Source organism: Anser cygnoides, chromosome 3, assembly GCF_040182565.1.
Source record: "Anser cygnoides isolate HZ-2024a breed goose chromosome 3, Taihu_goose_T2T_genome, whole genome shotgun sequence".
Lineage (NCBI taxonomy): Eukaryota > Metazoa > Chordata > Aves > Anseriformes > Anatidae > Anser > Anser cygnoides.
In genome coordinates, this window is record NC_089875.1 from 55528868 (window position 1) to 55550678 (window position 21811).

Sequence of the window (21811 nt, forward strand, 5' to 3'; positions counted from 1 at the left end):
CCATTATAATGTCACTTGTGGGTGTCTGCTGTATGTAGTGCTAATAAAACCAGGTATACAGTGACTATTGCAAAGAAAAACCTGTTATCTTATAAGCATTTTGGATGTTGCGTTATATTTCATTGGGCCTTTTTATTTCTTCTCAAGTGGGGGATGGCTTTTCTTCCATAATGCATGCTTGAAATCAGATCAAAATCAAAAGTGGCATTTCCTTGTGGTAAAAATACTGTATTTTTATACTTTCTACAATTCCAGAAAATATTTTTGATCACTTTGTTTTCTGCCTTTTTTTTTTTTTTTTGCAGTTGTACTCGCTAAATGATTATAAGCCACCCATTTCTAAAGCTAAAATGACACAGATCACCAAGGCAGCAATCAAGGCGATAAAGGTAAGGACTTGGCTAACTTCTTTTAATTCCCTTTCCATTACTCATCTTTCACAAAATGCCTGAATAGCTTAAAGAACTTACTGCTGAACTTTTTCTCCCTTTTTCTGTGTACAGTTTCCAAGGTATGACCAAATATGATAGTGATGGGATTTTCAAAGGTGCTATAGAGGGCTTAATTTGCTGTCTGACTTTTGTTGTTTGGTTGGCATGTGAGAAAGAGTTGTGCCAACTTGACTCTTCGATCTGATCTGAAAGAGGGGCTTCTTTCTGTAGTTTAAAAAGGAAACACTAAAATTACCTGAGAACAACTAAATAATTATGAAAATACGAAGTTTTTTTCTGTTTTTTCTTCAGAAAAAGTAAGATAGGTGTGCCTTTGAATCAATGTAATTGTATAAGTTTTATTTAATTTTCATAAATTCCATAGCAAACCTTTTCAGATGTGTTGTTCATAGATTTTATTTTTCATGTTGCTTGGATATAAGTCGTTTGTAAGCTTTAGCATTAGGACACTAACTAAAGACTTATCTTGCCACAAAGTAAAACTAATTGCCAAACAGCAACGAAGCAACAGAAAACAGCACTGAAAAATGATGGAGGAAAGAAGTATGTCATTAGTGTTAAGCGTTAGAACAGATGGACATTAAGTGAAAGTTTGAGAGATGAAAAAGAGGATAAGATAAAAGCAAAACAGACATGAGCTTATGCTCTTCCTTTCTACATTCATCTGCTCAGAAGCTAGGTATGTTTTCAGATAGTAGCATCTGCATTGGAGTTCTCTATAATTCCAATAGGACAAATTAGTGATAGAAGAATGAAACTCACTGTTTTTTAAGAAACAGAAGTCAGCGTAAGTTAGAGACCATGTGTTGCAGTGTAATGAAAATGCTTAAATCTTGTACTGAACTTAAATAGTAACTGATAATAAATAGTTCTGTAAATTAAACAAACGATACCGGAATCTTGTACAATGTATTTCTCCTGGGAACCTTAAAATGTATATACGTATGTCTGTTTTTAAAGTTTCACTATATATTTTCACTGTTGAGTAAACTGAACCTCAAAGACTTTAACCTGCTAAAGTTTTAAAAGTTCTAATCCTAGTTTTCCCAATATTATCTTGTAGCTATCAGTTCAGTATCTAATCTTACAACCTTAGGATATTTAATGCTAGAGCGGTGTATCAGGAAATGAATATAAGTTCAGTAAGTGGGAGTGATGTATTTTATTGCACAGATTTTTTTTTGTAGTTCTTAGAGCTACTCCTAGTGTATACTCCAACTGTATACTATGTATGGAGTTGTTACTTTCTTGTTAGAACAGTCAGTTTCCATATGCTACTGTTGAGACAAAAGAGGATGTAAAGTAACTGCTGCATTTGGTGCCTCCCTGTATTTGTGAGATATGTGTTTCAGTGCATCTTATGAGATACTGGAATAGTGTAGCTCAGGCTTCCACATTTATCATCTCAGTAACAACGTTTAATTTTGTAGAGCATTTATTGAGATGATGTAGAGCTATTGCAATGATATGCAATATGTTTAAAAAAAAAAACCAACAAAAATAAAAACACACCATAGGACAAGTCTAGCATCCGCTAAGTACTTTTTCTTTATACTCAAGTTTTTAGATTATTAAAGCAAATATATGTAAAATAAGTGAAGTACAGAAAAATGCTGTACTTGGCAACATTGCACTAACATCTTCAGACGTGCAGTATGTTTTTCAGGAAGCAATTACATTCTTCTTACTAAATAAAAAAATGTTATTTAAAAAAAGAACAAGTGAGATTAACTTTTCCTTATGCTGTTAAATCTTCTAAGGAAAACAGCATATTCAGCTGTAGGTGTTGGATTGCTGGTTAATTAACCAAAGTTTGTAATTGTACCTTTACGGTCCATATTGCAAGACTTGAACAAGTGTATGCATCTTAAGATTTTCTCCTGTATTGAAATACTATCTTTGTTTTCCAGTTCTACAAGCACGTTGTACAGAGTGTTGAGAAATTCATTCAAAAGGTAAGTCAGTAACAGGTATTTCATGTTAGCACAGAGAAAAGCTTCCTCATTTTGTATTATACAGAATATTCAAGACCATCAAGTTTTATGTATACATATGAACTAGCGTTTTTATCACACAACAGTTTATTTCAGTTTTCAGTTGCATTCTGTTTCTGCTGGTAATCAGTAGGTGGTCTTAACCCATGATGCAGAAAGACAAATACTTTGTGGATTCTGCTTTAGAACTATTTCTGTAGGTATATTCATTTAATGTTAAAAGAGGCTGTCAATTAAATGTAGCCTATAAGCTGCTGACAGCAAAAGAATTGAAAGCGGCTTGGTGAGTGACAGTTACTTTTGCTTTTCTGCCAGGTTTTCCCATAGATTTTAAAGTTGAAGGTCACCTTTCATCCTCATCTTTTGTGTAGTGTGAGACGTAGCATTTCAGTTGGTAGTTCCTGTAAATTAAAAAAACAAACGAATATGGCTAAACTGGAATTACTTTGGGGGAAGATGCAGTAATTATTTAAAAATTCTATATAACAAAGAGTTTTATGGTACTTTGCTTTCTTGCAACAGTTAATTATTGTTGGGTAAAACTATTTTTTACCTATAGTTGGAAATGTATGGATTCCAATTTGTAAGTCTTAAGTCATAAAAAAAAAAAAAAGGCAAAATTGTCACTGAGCGTCAGTGAATTCCTTTGTATCTGATTGTACAATGTTTGTGTTTAAAACCTCTCAGATTCTCTCTGATTAATAATTGAGATGTAAAGATAATTTGTAATACTTTGTATTACCTCGTGGGGATAACTAAAGAACAACATTCCTTCCAGTCAGCCCTATTTAGTATCTTTTTATTAGTGACCTCAATGATGGTATAAATAATACACAGAGGAGGAAGTTACACTCTCTGGGGAAGGAGAAATAATAAAAAGAATGTCTCAAGATAAATAAAAAATATAAACGGTGAAAGAATGGAGAAAAGATACTGATACACTTAAAATTATGAACTGAGGCATATATAAAATGCTTGAGAGAGAACTAGGAGGAGATGATACTGAAAGGCTGTGTTAGAGGTGATGGATGACTTTACAGTGTGAAATAACGTTTATAGATGATCTGGACTAGACAGGGAAACAGTGTACTTCCTCATGTATTCTTTTTCATCTTTTCCATGATATCTTGTGTGATAAGTGTGTACAACAATATTCATGAACTAAATCCATGTCATAGTGTAGTCTAGTGATGATTTCATTGTATTTCTGTTCAAATTCTCATTATATCTTAAAACTGATTACACTAGTCTGATGCAATTACTTGTCAACTAAAAGACCAAAATTTCACCTTTGTTAAGTAAGTAAAATTACCTAAATAATTTGCAATGTAGTTAGAACATATGTTTTATGCATACCTTGCTGTATGTAAATTGTGCAAGTTTTCCACTGTTTTAAAATAAGTATCATTGGTATATTCTCAACCTATAGATGTCTGCTAAAATATCTTCTTGTTCTGGCAGGGGGAGGTTATACCATACACTATGTAGAATGATGTAAAATAAAGTAAACAAGTGTTAACTTTAATGTTGATTTTAATCTCCAAGAAAGAAAAAAAATATTTTTTACTTATATTCACAGCTAATTCCAACAAACTATTAAGAATTTGTTCATGATTTATGTTGCTCTACCTCTCTTAAAATAGGTGTGCATTTAAAAATGACTTGCAGTTCATGTGCTAATTTTTAAGAGATAGATTCAAAAAAGTTAGGTTTTTGGTGGTAATAAATAAAATTCAAGCCATGTACATATTTGTAGAATACATACAGCTGTGCCCAACTGATCATTAAGGGTTAGCTGTCTCTGAGAGAGTTTCATACTTCAGCACAATTTATTAAATAGCAAACATTTTGGTAATACTTGGACCCATTTAAAAATTAGAGCGAGCTGTTCATGATTAGTCTGCCATTAATGGTTTGTGTTACTTTTCACATATGCAAATTTTGAATTATCATTCTTTGTAGTGCAAACCAGAATACAAGGTGCCTGGCCTATATGTCATTGACTCCATTGTGAGACAGTCCCGGCATCAGTTTGGGCAAGAGAAGGATGTATTTGCTCCAAGATTCAGCAATAACATTATCAGTACTTTCCAGAATCTGTATCGTTGTCCTGGGGATGACAAGGTAAGCTACTTTTATATATTTTTTCTAATAAAAGCAATCTTTAGTATAAAGAACAAAGATTTTGATCTCACTTTTTGCTTACTACAGTGGACCTATTTATAGACTGCTCCTTATACATTTATATGTATTTTTTTAATTTTGCTTGCCTGAGTGTAGGGATGGGGGAAGATGCATGCAATTAGATTAATTAATCTTCCCAAATTAATTAGTCTTTACTAATTACTATTCATGATGTCGAGACACCCTCTATATGTCAGCTGCAGGTTCATGGGTTAGGCATCTTTGATGTGATGCAGTATAACTGTTTTTACGGTTCTTACTGTTTTGTCAACCTAAAGGTGCTTCAATCTAAACAGATGGGTGTTGCTGGTTAAGACTTCCATAATTCATAATAACAAGAAAAATTATCATGACACATGTCTTTTGTTATTCTCTTTCATTTTAGAGTAAAATTGTTAGAGTGCTAAACTTATGGCAGAAGAATAATGTGTTCAAGAGTGAAATTATTCAGCCTCTCTTGGATATGGCAGCAGGAATTCCTCCTCCAGTTGTGACCCCCGTCTTGCCCAGCACTACAGCTGCTATGAGCAACAATACACCAGGTAAACAAAGACAAGTTAAAATCAAATAAATCACATGATATCAAAACCCTTGTGTCACCTCTTGTACCTTGGCTGTTAACATGCTGAAAAAACTCTTACTGGTTCCCTTTAGATAAATCAAATGAATTCCAAAAGGAAATGTGTTATAGTCAGCATCCAGATAAGGGAAATAACAAAAACAAAACATAGCCCATTGTGTTTACTTTCTAACTATACACAACTGAAAATATTTATAATATAACAGTGCAGTTAGACCTAGTTTTGCACTTGAAAGTGCAAACAAAACAGAAGTTCGCTGTCAGAGTTGAAAATCCATCACAGTACTTAATGCAGTGTTTGTTAATTAGTGGTGCCATGATTGAGAGAAATGAAAGAGAACTCATCTGTATCTCTTTGCTATCCCTACAATTGAACTTGATGGACAACGTCAGACAGTGGTCTTTTGCTGGTCAACGGGTAATGATTTTAAGCAAAAAAAACTGCATTGGTACTATAAACTGCATCTAGTGACATACTTCCCTCTCCCTCTAGTTTGGAGTTACTGACTCATAAATCATATTGGAGAATCAAGTGGGCAAAAAACTGCTCATGGAGTATGTCCCAAGTTAATAAATACGGAGGTTTTAATACATGCAGACTTGATCACTCCATGCTTTAAACATATTCCTTACTTATGTAGGCAGATGGTGGAGAGATGACTTCTCAACATTTTTCATTTTATGGAAGTTTTTTCATTTAAGATTGGGATGCATGGGAAATTTTATATGTAGAAATTATTTTTGGTACATATGAACCTGGTTTTATTACCCACCTTTTGCTGATCCCATGCTGAAAAGCAATGTAGATAATCCATCTTACTTTCTGATGACATTTGTAAATATATAGTTCCTGCTCATGGACTTACTGCATCTTCTACCTCAGTGTTTTTTATTTTCATTAGTTTGATTACTTTAAATTATTGAAATCACAGTTTTACTCTAACACTTTTTGGAATTTTCATACAAAATGTCTTTTTAAACAGCAATCTGGTAGTTTTTATTTGGTGTTCATCAGCATATCTCTACTTCCGAACAAAAAGCAAGGGTATTTATAGGGATGGAGGATTATTCTGATCATTATGATGTGAATCTAATGATCAGATTGCTAATTTAGTTTCAGCTCTTCGTGAAAAAAAATGTTAGGAGCAAAAAGAAGGTAAAACTGGCAATCTTAATGAATCCTGTTGCAGCAGGTTGAAATTTTAGTAGAATCCTTGAGGCTTCTGCTGAGCGTAAAGTGGCAGTCCAGTAAGTTTGGAACTAATTTATGTTTCTGAGTAGATTGCTATCAATTATCATTTGATATATATTGTTCCCACTAAATGGTTTAGATTACTGTGTGAAACCTATTTAGGTTTCTTGACATTCCCCCTATGTATTTCTTGTTAGTAGTCCCACAGGTCAGTAGCAAAAAGATCTGTGAAATACACATAGTAATACTACTACTTCAGAAATGTTGACATGAGTATGTTTTATTTCTGTATGCTCTATATATGTATCAGAAAAATAGTTTGTTGATGTTAATAAGTGCTTTCTCAGTATTTAATAACTGGTTTTGATGTCCGAGAAAGATTAGCGTGTCTTTATAATTTGATTTCTTGCAATTCAGAAATGATTGTTGTAGAAAATAAACAGGAATGCTCATATCAGTTTTATCATTTCTGTTACAGCAGCTTTTTTTTTCCTCCCCTAACACCATTTCTAAGCCGGTATGTTAAAATATTTTGGCATACTGTATTTTCTCTCTTTTAGGAACACCTGTGACTCCAGTTACTCCAGCCAATGTGGTGCAGAGTTTACCCGATCCTTGGGTATCTCAGATTGCTAATACAGATACACTTGCTGCTGTAGCACAGATTTTACAGAGTCCCCAAGGCCAACAGGTGAATATTTTATAGGTGGTTACGCTATTTGAATCTGTGTCTTTAAGGAATATTAAAAGGAATACTGCTTTCACGGATATCTTATAGTTTTTTGTCCAGTATTCATGTTAACTATGCTGTTCATGACAAGTAAGTTCCAGGTAAACTAAAATTTCTTATTACCTCTGTAACCAACCCTGTTTGTTCCCTAAAAGAATCTCAGAATGTGATTTCAGATAAGATGGGCTATAATACATACAATTTCTTCTCTACTTAGTATTGCAGTTGACTAAATAAAGAGCAACACTGAGATTTTATGAATAGAGGTGTAAAATAGAATGCCATTTAGCATATTTCTCTGATGGATGCCCCCAGGAAGCTAAACATTGCGCAGAATTATATATAAATGTTCTCACTCTGGAAGTGTGAGTCGATTCTCTTCTTTATCTTTCAGTCAGCTAAATATGTTGTTTTATTTTACAGTGTTTGAACATAAGGTCTTGGTTTAGAAGTGACGGATTTTGTGTTCAATTTCTAAATGGTGAACTCAGTAAAGTGGCTTGATGTGCAGCACGTATTGAACTGCTTGTCATTATAAAGCCTGAAGTCATATAAATTGAGCGTTCCCAGTCAGCTGTATGTAAAAAACATAGATCATCGTTTTTCAGTTTGTTAGATCTCTGGCACCAGCCTAAATGTGGAATCATGATTTTTGGTTGGTCTGTAGTTATTAGTTGAGGACTATAGTGTTTTACCTGATGGGGTACTAAAAAAAAGAAAGTCCCTGGTTTACGAGTAAGGAACAGCCACCAGTGAGCTGTTACAAAGCACTAATGCTGACAATAACAACTTATTTACTCAGTGAGGTGGCTTTACAGTGTTCAGCTGAGCAGAGCCATCTGTAATTGTTCATAAGCCAAGTAGAGAGCGAGTATTTTAGTCAGATTGCGTTCATGGGGTACATAAAAAGCAGAGCAGAATGAGTTTGTGGGATACTTTGTAAAGCGTAGAGGAAGGATAGTGGCATAGTTCTTAAGGGAGGGATGTGAAGTGAGAAAGTCAGTTTAAAGATTATTACTTAGAGAACATTCTAAAAATAAAAGGAAGAAGCAGAAAGATTAAAAAAAATAATAAGAAAATGAGAAAGAAATTAAGAGTTCTGAACCCAGCAGGTCACAAAGAAATAGCATTTGGATATTTATCCCAAAATGGTAATATGAAGAAGGGAATGGATTCTGAAGGAGGGAAAAGATGGACGCAAAGTGTGGAGAAAGACTGGGTATACAAACTTATACATACAAATCTCTAGGACTAGTAGATGAACTGCAACATTTGCTTCCATCCTCTGTCTGTCTTTTTTTTACCTGTTCTCCAAGTCACTTCCCCCATTCCCCAAAGTCCTTGATTTAATCCTGAGATTGTATTTAATGGGTGAGAATGCATGTAGCTAAAATAAGAGTCTAGACATAGGAGAGGACAGGAGTAAGAAAGATGTGACCAACAAGAATGTGAAAACAGCTAGAATGGTGACCACTCAGGATTTTCCCACTCTAGGGCTTCCATCTCTGCTTCTTCAGTTTGATTCCTTCCTACTCAAAGCAATGTACAAGATGAGCAGCCACTTCTGTATATCTTTCGTGGGTCAGCGAAGAAGGAATTGGGAAGCTCTTCAGTTTTGCCTATTGCAGTAATTAGTAAAAACTTGTGGCGAGGTAAAACAATAACTGAAGCATTTCTGGAGGCTTTGCTGTATGAGGAGCCTGTATCTAAAGAACAGGAAGAGTTGCATCACATTATCAGAAGGTAACTTTAAAACAATCTCAAGAGGAGATCATGCATTTTTGATGCATTGTGGTAATGAAGATCGTCTTAATCAGCTTACAAAGTTTCTAGTGAACCCTAGTAAAAAGAAAGAGATCAAAGCCTTAAAAGCTTAGTGTGGAACCCCATAAGGAGGTGGAATGTGAACTTAAAGATAACTGGGCACTTAAGTCATCAGAGTTTGAAACACCTGGATTCGTTCAACCTTTTTCCAGAAATAACCAAAAACAAGTCTGTAAGGGATTTACCTCATGGAAAGTCAAAGAACTGCTTCCACTAATTCTGAGGTACTTTAGGAGGGCTTCTTTCCATAGGGATAGTACCTTTGCCTTTTGCATTAAGATAAATTTGTACAATTTTATAGAAGTATCTCTCTTCAACAGATGAACGGATCCACACATGAAAAAGTTAGCCTTTCATTTCCTCAGTGGGACAGCTCCTTAAATAATAACAATAATAAAAACATAACTAGTAATTTGGGGTAAGAAAATCATGATACACCAGACAAATAAATGATCTTTATGGTACATTTGTTCTAAAAAACCTTTATGGAAGATATACCATTTTTCTTTATTTTTTTTCCTCTAAATTTGAGGGAGTTGACTCATAGGGTATCCTGATATACTTTGATCAAACGTTTTAGGTCCGTTCTGGGCCGTTCACTACACTTCTGAAAGTTCCTTCTCTGATGATCTATAGTACTCATTCCAGTATAATCCAAGACCTCTCCTGGTTTGCAGAATGGGGTTGTTATTAAAAATAAATAATTTAACATCTGCCTTTTGGCACTGCCCAAACTAATCATTATATATTTATTTTAAATGAGAGAAGTAGGTACAGCCCTTTGCTGTACTATGCTTTGCCATAGTGGGTGGAGGAGTTTTGGTTGTTACAAGACATCTGGTGCCCTAGAGCCACTGCTTCTGGTTTGACATTGTATCTCACTAACTGTCACATTTTATTCTAGGATAGGACTATACATAATGCAGAATCTGTGCCAGTGCAGGAAGTCAAGTTATATTCCCAAGTCTTCATTAATTTGCTTTTTATGATTTGGTTGACCTAACATGGCAGTTGTATTCTGTAAGTGCAAACCTGAGTTTCAGCATGAGATTTTCCTCATGACTTACCCAGAGACACTAGCAGAAATTCTTAATATGTGCAAGTTGCACCAGTTTAAGGTGGAGCTTGCAAAAGTGCAGTTATTTCCACTACACAAATGTTATTACATACAGATTTTCCTAATGTAGGTGGGCCCTTAGGAAGCTGGAGTAGGCTAACAGATTTTTTTCAGGTCAGAAGGAATCAAACTGGAGAAACAGAAGAGGGTGAATCCTAGAAAGCAGGAAATCCTGAGTGGTGACTGGTCATCATGCAACCTGTCAGAGCAAGTTAGGAGGAAGAAGCATCTGCATGTCTTGTCAGCCACAGAAAACAAATTAGCCAGTAAGTGGGAACATAATTTGCCATAAATGAAAACAGATTAAGATGAATTAATAGTCAGAGGTTAGATGATACTGCGTTCATGAGGGTTTTTTCCCTAGCTGGAAGGGAAAGAGATTTATTTTAAAAATTTTTCTTGTTTAATGCAGTTGTCTTTTCTCTTTTAGCTTCAGCAGTTGATACAGACGCTGCAGATACAGCAGCAGAAACCTCAGCCTTCGCTACTTCAGGCCCTGGATGCTGGTCTTGTTGTTCAGTTACAGGCCCTAACCGCACAACTTACGGCTGCAGCTGCTGCTGCCAACACACTTACTCCACTGGAACAAAGTGTCTCTTTTAATAAGGTAGCAGTAGATTAATAGAAGTTAAATATATATATATATATGTTTATTGTATAATATATCTAAGTAAAAGTTGTGACGTAGTTATGTGGTGTTTTTCACCTTTTATTAACACGGTGAGGAGAACTGAGCGTGTCTTGTATTCTCCCCGTCCTGTGTTTATGGTCTAAAGTATGAAATGATTTCTTACAGGGTTATGAAAGAAAAACACGCAGAAATTTATATAGCCTGTTTTCCCAGAAGAGTAAAAGGTGATTGGACTTGTAATTTTCTTAAATTATAAATGCCAAGAAACCTCCTGTTCGTACCCACCAAGTGATAGTAAGTGAAGAGATAAGTTTGATTATAGTTAAAGCTAGTCACAGGACAATTTTTAAAGGATATCAAAATGTAATAACAAACAAGGTCTGTAAGAAAAGAAATTTTGTGTGTGCTTCAGAATGCGTGTCTATCAAATATAAATAATAAAAATACAGAATGGAGGAATTTAAGAATAAAGCTAATGTAGAATGCCAGGTAGCAATAAGTGTGCTGGCAATTAGAATAGTAGAATAAAAAAAAGAACTTCTATTCAAAGATTTAAAAAAAAAAATCTTGTTCCAGTGTCTTCAGAAGAAGCAGCTCGTGACTATATAATCTCCATAGGATTGTCTTGAAGTGAATAAATAATAAGGAAGTCAGAGAATCAAAGCAGTGTTTTTTTTCCTAATCCTCATAATCTCTTTTTCAGATAGTTGGCTGACTAAAAACTTTTCAAGTAATGAGTCTAAAGTTTTAGGACAGTTTATCTTAAGTGTCTAGAATTTTTTCAGGTAAATGAAAGTTTCTGAAATAATAAAGAGTTGACATTATTAATGAAAGATACACCTGTAAAACTAAACCAGGAAAAAAAGAAAAAGTCCTGTAGTCATAGAATCATAGAACGGCTTGAGTTGGAAGGGACCTTAAAGATCATCTAGTTCCAATCCCCCTGCCACGGGCAGGTACACTTCCCGCCAGACCAGACTGCTCAAAGCACAATCCAATGTGGTCTTGGAATGCTATATTGTAACTGTAAACATCAGATGGAGTAGGGTATGATCATAGGGAATGAATGAATCAGTAATGGAGACCACCTTAATATTTCAATACAAAAAGTAATTAAGAATACAGCATTGTGTTGTGCTTTTATTCCATGCTCTTCGATTCCAGCATTTATGTGGATAGGTGTACTGGCAGGTGTGACTGTCTTGAACATGGACAGGTTAACTGGAACAAATTGAAGGAATTGGCATTGTGATGAGGTGTGTATACACCTTATGAGAGTTTGGCCTGGCACTCATTAGTTAGTTTATGCCAGTAATATTATGCAGGTTGAAAGTTGTCAGCAGAGTGAATGTACGTGATTGTGATTTCTGGGACTTTTGATGCTAATTGTTGCAGAATGCCACTCTTGCACAAGAATTCAATGTGATAATTTACAGGCTTTCAGTGGGTGTGTGTGTGTATCTATATATATATATAGATATATATAGCATTGAGCTGTTCTTGTAAGCTGGGAAGAGCTGTGTTTATAGCGTGGTCTGTATCTCAGTTCTGCATTATTCAAGTAGAGTTAGGTTATAATAAATCTCAAGTTCCTTGTTCTGTGTTCTATGGCATCTCTTTGAATGAAGTACTAATGTATGTTTTATTAGTCCATTGAAGGTTTGCAGATGCAGCATGTACGTTTTAGAATGTTTCCTCTTTATTTATAAACCTGGCGTTACCATACCTATTTTCCCTTTTTTCCTGAGGTTTGAGGATTTCTGAATCTAGGTATTATAGCAGAGTATGTATTAATGGCCAATGTCATTCTTGCAATTACAAGTTTTTGGAATAGCTATTTTTCTTGCTTTTTTTTTCCAGTGGTTTCTCCGCACTGATACCACTTGCAACCCAAATCCCACTTCTCAGTAGCTGAAGACCATGAGTCATAATAGTATCGTTCTATTTACTGGACTCTTTCCTTCTATTTCATCACATGCTTAATTGTATCATTTTTCTACTAGATGTGGCGGCCTTAGGTGTTAAAAAGGCAATATTTACTTATATATGAAGCATCTACATCAGTGTTTTGGTTTGAATCAGGCGCACTCTTTTGATTTGAAACTTTTGTTGTTTTACATGTACCGCTCTTTGGTTCACGTTGCAGACCAGTCTTGAGTGCATAATCCAGATTCATTTGGATTAAGCTAAAGTAAAAGATGTGCTGCAACTGCTAACAAGCATTCAGTCCACAAGGACAGACAAGAGCAGCTTCAAAGTAACTCGCGTGAAAGCAAAATAAAAAATACAAAACTTTTTTTTAAGAGGAAAAAAATGCTTCAGATGTAGGTAAAAACAGTGTTAGAGATACTGTTCTGAGACCTTGTTTTTTGATATTTCTACAATGAACAACACTAGACTGTAACAATTTTTTGAGTACAGGACATTCAGTTGCTTAATTTTTGGGACTATAGTCTTTGTAAGAAAATAAGTTGTTAACTAGCATACTTGTAACAACAGGAATTACAGATGAATGAACCTTGTTTTAACAGCGAGTAGAACTTCTGTAAGGGAAATTGTGTGTCAACAATTCTAGGTCACAACAGGAAATGAACAAGAACCAGTTAATATACATACATTGACTTCTCAGAAACTATTATTTTAACAGTCTTTCTTGAGAGACTGAAAAAGAAGGTAAATCTGATGATGAATTCAAGTATGACATGAGAGATTTGTATTGTGTAATATGTTACCTGGAGCAAGAAGACAAAAGAATCTGTTGTCTCAGATTTGTCTGGTGAAGACAAAAGGAGTTTGAATAACTCTGAGGTGTATATCAGGCAGCACCTAGAGGTCAAATTTGATCAGTCCTGTCTAATCTCTCAGAATCACAGACTGGTTGAATTTGGAAGGGACCTCTGGAGGAGGATGTTCAGGCAGCTTGTCAAGGATCTCCAGGGTGGGAGACTCCACCTCTCTGGGCAACCTTGGCCAATTGCTTCATCACCCACACAGTAAAGAAGCGCTTCCTGGTGTTTAGAAGGAACCTGTTGTGTTCCAGTTTATGCCCATTGCCTCTTGTCCTGGCCACCACATACATTTTGAAAGAAGCAATTGAACAAGTGGTGTATCTTTTCTGGTTTGCAGAATAATTGAATGTTATTTTACATAACATAATCAAAATTTCTCTTCAGTGTTCAGTGAGAATTGTATCTTCTTCTAGCTCCAGTTTAATAAAATATGTAAATAGAGATTAGGAGAGGTCCTTAATAACTGGTAAAGGGCAAATGTTGTTTCCATGTCCAAAGAAAGCCAAAAGGTCAACTTGGGGAACTACAAGCTGGTTAGCCTCACTTAGCTCTGCGGAGCTAGTACTTCTGGAATACGGTTCTGGATATGTGAAAGACAGGGTGATTGGAAACAATCAGCATAGATTTACCAAGGACATATCACACCTGACCAGCCTGATTAGCTTATATGATAGAATGAATGACTGGTTTGGGGAATAAGGGGGAGAGTAGTAAGTATGTCATTTCCAGTGATTTTAACAATATGTTGTTGGACTAGGTAAACTTTAAGGGTTCTTTCCAACCCAAACTATTCTACGATCTTAAAAAAAAAAAAAAAAAAAAAAAAAAAACACTACAGTAGCAAAATTAGAGAATTTAGAGGTTCATGAAAGTAATCATAAGAAACAGCATATAGTTTTTGTAGAAGATACTGAGAAGACTAATTGTTTAGTTGGGAGAATGGAGGATAGGACTGTGATGTGGATATAGAAATATATGGTTGAAGGCAATGTCCAAAAGGTAAATGTTCAGAGTTGTCAAACACGTTAAAATATTAATAATAATAAAAAAGCAAGAGCTTTTATGAAATATAAATGGTAAACATAGTGATCTGAAGAAAACTGTAGCTTAGTTCTGATTCCATGATACAGTGACAGTGAATTGGCTAGTAGGAAGGATAATGGTGCAGGAAGGTATTTCTGTAGAATATGTAGAATGTAGATACTATCCACCTTCTTTTTCAAATCCCTGTGTTTAATAAGTCTGGCAGTTCTTCCAGTCCTTGTTCTCTGTTTTCAGGGTCTTCTGCCTCCATAGTATCTTGTAATTAATCAGTTGCGTATTGGGTGAAAATTGCTTATCCATGTGTTATTGGTTGTTAGGCATTGGAATAGGCTGCCCAGGGAAGTGGTTCAGTCACCGTCCCTGGAGGTCTTTAAAAGACGTTTAGATTTAGAGCTTAGTGATATGGTTTAGTGTAGGACTTGTTAGTGTTAGGTCAGAGGTTGGACTAGATGATCTTGGAGGTCTCTTCCAACCTAGATGATTCTGTGATTCTGTTGAAAAAAAAAAAAAAAAAGAGGGAGGACACTGATCAACCTCTCCTGTACCTTTATATCTTATTCCTTTTATTATGATTTCTAAACAGATTATTCTGGTGCTTCAGAAGAATTTCATTTCCTTTGGAATAAAAAGCTTTTTTTCATGTCTTTAGCAATTCCCATTGCTTTTCTGAACATATTCTCTTCTTAAGTAATTAAATTAACAGGTATAGCATTCATGGAAAGTTCTGTAGTTCTACATGTTTATGTGTGGTGGGTTGATTTTAGGTATCCTAATATTTTGTATATTTAAATGTCTATTTCCTTATTGTAGAGATGATTCTGCTCCAATTTATTTAAGAAATATTTCAGTTCAAAATTTTTCACTTTAATGTCCACACAGAAATCATGATATATATTTGACTGTTTTGGCTGGCAGTTCTTTGGTTTTATCTGGTTTCAGTTAAATTTTTTTTTGTATCATCAGTTGTTGAATTCTTTTTTCCTTTTCTCAGATGATTAATATTTAACTTGTATATGCTGTTATTTTTCTTTCTACTTTGTCATGATGGAAGATATATGATGATTAATCATATTTTAAAGATAAGACTGGGCGTTTTTCTAAAATGCATATGCTGTTCAGAGATACAGCATTTTGCAAATGCTTTATTTGGAAATATTCTAACCAGAAAAAAAAAGCAATTTAAAAAGAAGGCAGCCAGCTTGCTTTAAGTGGATTAGATATGTAAAAATCCTGAGTAACTTGCATCATACGTCCCATCTCGCATAAACTCCCTTAATTTCTTTACCATGAGTGTGGTCAAACACTGGAACAAGCATCCTAGAGAGGTGATTGATGGCCCAAGCCTGACAGTGTTCAGGAGGTATTGGGATAATGTCCTTAATATGCTTTAACTTTTGGTTAGCCCTGAATTGGTCAGGCAGTTGGACTTGATCTCTGAAGGTCCTTTCCAACTGAATAGACATGGATTTGATAAAACTGCTGTATTGATGCATAGTTATAGAAAAAAACACAATCTGAGTGACTAATAAAATTTGTTGCATTTCTTCATGCTTGTTCTTTAGTCTCATCTTCAAGAAAGTACAATGATACTGAAATGCTTCTGGGCTGTTCAAAAATTCAAAAACAAAAACTTTGTTGTTATTCAGCAGAACTACAACATAGATATCTTTACAGATAAAACAAGAAGTTTATCCACGTTTTTATTATTCCTTGTTGGATACCTTTCTATTTATCACTATGGAGGCATTTTTCTCTTGCATGGTAACTGCTTACTTTGATTTTTGCACAGTCAGAAGTTGTTTTCAAGGAGCAGTATATTTGAAGGAATTCAGGTTGTCTAAATGACACGTGTGTGAAAATACAGTCATTCTTTGTGAAGTAATCAAGCTGTAAGTCTCGTCTTGATGTGAGCAGAGCAGTTTGCAGCTCAGCCAAAGGAGCCAAATGAGTTTGTTGCTCTTGCCAGAGGATTGGATTGAATAGTTGGCTTCTTCATGGTAACTTCTTCTAATTAAAGGTACCATCACTTAAAATTTATCTTCCTATAAGTCTTCCTCCATAATAGCTGTTATTTACTATGGAAAGAACATGTGGTTCTTGCTGTGGAACAGCAGGCAGAGCTCAAGCAGGCCACAGCCAAGACTTGGGGGTCAATGCATTCAAGAGTTTGGTAGCAATACTAGCATGACATTTAATTTACAAGTTAGGTTCTTTGCCAAGCTACTTTTTTTTTTAGTTGAAAAATAAAAGCATTTTTCTTTTGCAAACTAAGTATACATAAAATACATATTTTATAAGGAGTACTCAGTAACACTTACTTTGCTTTTTCCTAGAAGCTGATGGACAGGTTTGACTTTGGGGAAGAACCTGAACAAAATGAAGAGCCTAAAAAGGAAACTCCTACTTCCCAACTGTAAGATCAAGCTATGTTTAGTGGGGAAAAAAAAAAAAAAGAGAGAGAACAAATTTGTTAGGCACTAATTGAATATTAGAATTAAATAGAAAGTAAGATGTTGTTTCTTTCAGAGCATAAGTAGACCAAAACAGAAAAGACAACTAGAGAAAAGACCATACTCTGAATTACTGAAATGTATACATTTTCAAACGTTTTATATAAATCTGTGTGCTTGAAGTTTTGACAACTTTATCTTAAAGTTAACACATACTTTGCTTTGTTAGTTATATAAATGTCAGTAATGTGGTAATGATGATAACAAAAGGTGATATTAACTACATTGTCTTCATTATTCTACATCTTTAGTTAAACTTGAAATTCAATTGTGAAAACCTCTTTACCCACTGTTTAAGAGGAAAAAAATGGTTTTTTTTGTTAATCTTTCATTTTAGGCCTTTAGTACCAGAATCTGTGAACAACTCGCTTTTTCACCAACTAGCTGAACAGCTACAGCAACAAAATTTAGAACATCTGCGACAACAGCTTTTGGAGCAACAGCAGCCTCAAAAGGTAAGAACTCCATCTTGTGGTTGTCATCTGCCAGAAGCTTGCAGAGTAAGTGGAATAAGCAGAATAAAGTGCATAAAGTGAAAAATAAATAGAACCAAATGTGTGGGGTATAAATCTTGCTTCTCTTAGGTGAAAGTATCCTTAAACTCAGTTACAGGCTGACTGTGCGTTGGTCGTTCAGATCTTTTTGTGGGGAAAATAAACCTTTTTTTCCAGTGATCATGAAGGAGGAAGTGGGCCCTGAAGTGAATATGCTACTACCTGTGAAGGGAGAGCAGTGTGCAAGCTGCTGCTACAGAACCTACAAGAGATCAGAATAGTAATTTGCACTCTAACTTAAATTTTCCCTTTTCAGGCTTTAAGTCTTGACTAATAAATGCCTCATTCTACTGAAGAATTTGAGCTAAAGATTAGAGTCATATATTTCCCATGAAGTTCTTAATTAAGAACTGATGCTCGAAACATTACAAAATGGATTCTTAACTGTGTGAATTGGGTCCCCTCTACAGTGAAGTAAATTGACCTATTTCTTCTGAGGTTAATCCTCTGTTTTGAGCTGCTCTTCTCCCATACTGATCCATTAGAAAATGAAAAGTTTATTCTGTCTTGATACTGGCCAGGTATGAAGTGGATTTTCTATAGGGTATTTGGATGCGGTTTCACAGTAAATCAGAAATTTCTAGATTGAAAGAAAATCACCACAAACTTAACGTACATCTGTTGGGGATTTTATTTTTTTGCAGCTGTGCAAAGATGCAGTCACTCAATTAAGAACATCAATGTGAATTTTAAATTTGTAACCGAGTTTTTAATTGTTTAGAAAAATAGTAATCAAGTTTTTACTAGAAATTATTTTCTTATTCTAGTGTTTTATTTCACTATGTTTTATTTTCATATCTCATTTAATTGTATTAACTGGGAAAGTTTGTACAACAGCTACAGACTAAATAGCTTTTGGTATAGATGCATAATCTAGCAATTTTTGGCTTTAAATTCTGTACAAATTGTTGTATAGGAGTATAACTTTGAAGGGTGCATCTGTTTCAAGAGCTTTTGATATGATTTATCTAAAAATAGCTATGTAATTTGACAACAAAAATGCTTAATACCTACCTTACTGTAAAATAACCTCAAAAATCTCAAAAAAAAAAAAAATCATAAATCTCAAAAAAAAAAAAAAAGGACAATTAGACATTACATTTCATTTATGAAATTAACTTACATTAGATGTATGGGTAGAGTGCTCATATGACTCGCCCCTTATTATGTGATCTTCTACTTGAAATGATTTTCCAGAAGTTGTTTCCCTTCAGGTCCATTCAGCTTCTTGACTAGTTGCTATGGAGAAGAAGTTTCATTTTCACCTTGATAGCAGCTAAAAGGCACAAATTTCTACTGGAACTCCTCAGTAATGACTGCAGCGTTTCATGAGGAAGATTTTCTTTAATCCCCTGTTTAAGCATCAGTGAAAAGATTAAGGGAAAGAGGAAGAAAGATAAAACGCAAAACAAAATTATTAAGCATCTAATTAGGAGCAGAGGGAGAGGAGGAGAGGATAGAAGACAGAAGAATCAACAACTGTTGTAGGAACTAATATCAAGATACAGAAATTATTGAAGAATAATTAAAGAAAATGAGGTGAAACAGATAATGGTAGAAGACAAATGCTTTAAATGAATTGTAGCAATTTTATTATTTTTAGCAAATTCTCATTATAAGGTGCTTAAGAATACGAAGGCACAGCAGAAGAGTATATATGCCATATATGGCATTCTCCTGGCAGGTAGAATACCTAACATTTGTTGAAGTGAAAATGTAATGGGAATCACTGAAATATGTTTATATTGACTTATGTTATTTATCTGAATTGTCCAGATTACATTTCTGAATATTTTCATTGCATTTTCTATATTTCTTGCATGTCTTTCATATCTTACAGATACTAATTCCAAATCTGTGATTTCAAACAGTGTACTGGCCATTAGATTTTGGGGGCGGTGGGATAGTAATTCAACAACACATTTAATATTTTGTGTTTTAAAATTATGAATTTAATTTTGGTGTTTTTCAGAACTGTCTGTTTTGGTTAAAATTCTTGTAATTGACATGCTCACATAAATGATACAACACCCTCCCTTATCTTGTAGTACTTACTGTCGTGAATCACGTGCTTTAAGAAAGTTTGGATCTAAATGCAAATGTTTTAACTGCTTGAATTGGTATTATAAATATTTTCATTGTATTAATAACAAAATAGAATGTAATGCATGTGCACAGGTGACAAATGAGTCTCTTTCAGTGTCACTGTACATAAAGTCTGTCTTCACTATTGCTTTATCCCGTGAGTTTTTTATTTTTAAGCTAATTAAATTAAGCAACAAATAGTGTACTTTCTTTCTTTTGATTCAGCAAATAGATGACATTATTTTTTTTATAGTCAGGGATATTACTTATTGCAGATGACACAAAAGGAGTTGGAATGGTGTGACATCTAGTTCAGCTTGTCATTTTCTCAGTAGATAATTGTTCTATATTAAAGGAAAGTGTGAAAATAAGAGAAACTTAATTGTGGTTTTTTTTTTTTTTCGGAAATAGTTGAAAATTGTTTCATCTAGTATAAATTATGACATAGTTAACAATTTGAATTATGAGGTCTTTTATGATCTATAATTATTCATTATTTAGGCAAGCCCTAACGAGGAAAATCAAGAAGGAAATTTTGGTTCAGAGCACTCTGCGTCACCATCACAAGGGAGCAGTCAACAACAGTTTTTAGAAGCGGAAACAAATGTAGACGATTCAATGGATATTCAGCAACAGGTAAAACTATTTTCAATGTAATTACAGAAGGAAACGCATATTAAGTTGATTTCAAAATGAGCAAAATCAATGCATACTTTCATATGCTCATATATTGTGAGTATATCTATTAAATGTTTATGAACTTCTATGTCTGACCTCAGGACATGGATATAGATGAAGTACAGGACGTTGCTGAAGAAGAGATTTTTGAACAAGAAGAAAAGAAATCAACTGTTCGTTCAAGATCAAGAACTCGTTCAAGATCTCGTTCAAGGTATTGTAACGAACTTGTATTAAGAAAATCAAGTTTTTTTTGGAACAGAGTTGCTATTTGTGATTGTCATTCTGTTTTGAATTTTCCAAGGTTGTCAAAGTAGTTTTGGTTATGAACAGAAAGCGTTCATTTAGTATTTGTGCACTAGATGAAGATTTTCTGTATAGAACCTTGTTTTGCATAACTATGGACTACTTTAAAATTTTTAAGACCTGCTCAAGTAACAAAAATAACCAATTAACACTAATGAGTTGGACAGGTTTTTGGTGTCAGAAAAATAGGTACTGATATGGAACTCTTTGAGTGTGGTTTGTTTTGTTTTGGCTTGGTTTGTTGTTGTTTTTTTTGTTGTTGTTTAAAGCCCAGGGTGTATGTCCTATTCCTCACACTAATGGCAGTTTGAGTAAATATGAAGGAAATATCTATATGAAGCTTAAAGCCTGTAGTTAAAAGAAGACTAAAAAACTATTTTTTTTAAACCTCAGCGTACTGAAATTAAGTATTTTGTAGATCACCAAGAAAACGACGGTCTAGATCACGGTCTGGTTCTCGTAAGCGTAAACACAGAAAACGTTCACGCTCAAGATCAAGAGAAAGGAAGAGAAAGTCATCTCGATCATACTCCAGTGAAAGAAGGGCTAGAGAAAGGGAAAAAGAACGTCAGAAAAAAGGATTGCCTCCTATACGGTCAAAAACGCTAAGTGGTAAGTAGCAGCTACTTCCTGTTTTAATAATGTAGCATTAAAGGGGAAAAGGCCTTACATTTTATTGACAGAACAATATACATTTGGAACACTGTTAAAAAAACAGTAAACAAATTATTTTTGTAAGTTTGAGTTCTGATGTTTCTTACAACTCATGCAGATACATCATCTCATCTTAGAGGAAAGTAAGTGTCATACTGTTCCACCGATAGTTTTATTCATACTGTTGCATTGATGCTTTTAGTTCTGAACAAAGTAGTAAGAGCTTGTCCCTAAGTTAAAATATACTCTTCTATGGTGCATTTGAAAATGAGCAGCACTTGATCTGAAAATTGTTATACCAATAAGAGATTTAAGTATGTGATGCACATTTTGAACAGTTTGCTGAATACTTTAAATAGAATCCAGTTCTGTTAAATATTTAAAGTGCATTTTAAACAGTTTTTCACAGGTACATAAAAGCAAAACAGGTGGAAATATGAAACATAAATATTTTTCCATCAGAAGAAAGGCCATAATGGTCATATCT

At 34.4% G+C, this 21811-nt stretch overlaps 1 protein-coding gene across 4 annotated transcripts in view; it reads left to right on the forward strand.

Moving 5' to 3' along the window:
- Positions 1–21811, forward strand: part of SCAF8 (SR-related CTD associated factor 8) — a 157739-nt gene that overhangs the window by 22775 nt on the left and 113153 nt on the right. For 3 of the 4 annotated variants that reach the window (XM_066994214.1, XM_066994213.1, XM_066994212.1), the window contains exons 2-12: positions 306–389; positions 2363–2407; positions 4409–4570; positions 5016–5172; positions 6963–7093; positions 10504–10680; positions 16871–16950; positions 17385–17502; positions 20188–20322; positions 20466–20578; positions 21089–21282. In XM_066994214.1, the coding sequence (XP_066850315.1) occupies positions 306–389; positions 2363–2407; positions 4409–4570; positions 5016–5172; positions 6963–7093; positions 10504–10680; positions 16871–16950; positions 17385–17502; positions 20188–20322; positions 20466–20578; positions 21089–21282 (1396 nt within the window). The remainder of the gene's footprint in view (positions 1–305; positions 390–2362; positions 2408–4408; positions 4571–5015; positions 5173–6962; positions 7094–10503; positions 10681–16870; positions 16951–17384; positions 17503–20187; positions 20323–20465; positions 20579–21088; positions 21283–21811) is intronic. The other variant, XM_066994215.1, reaches the window with a different exon arrangement.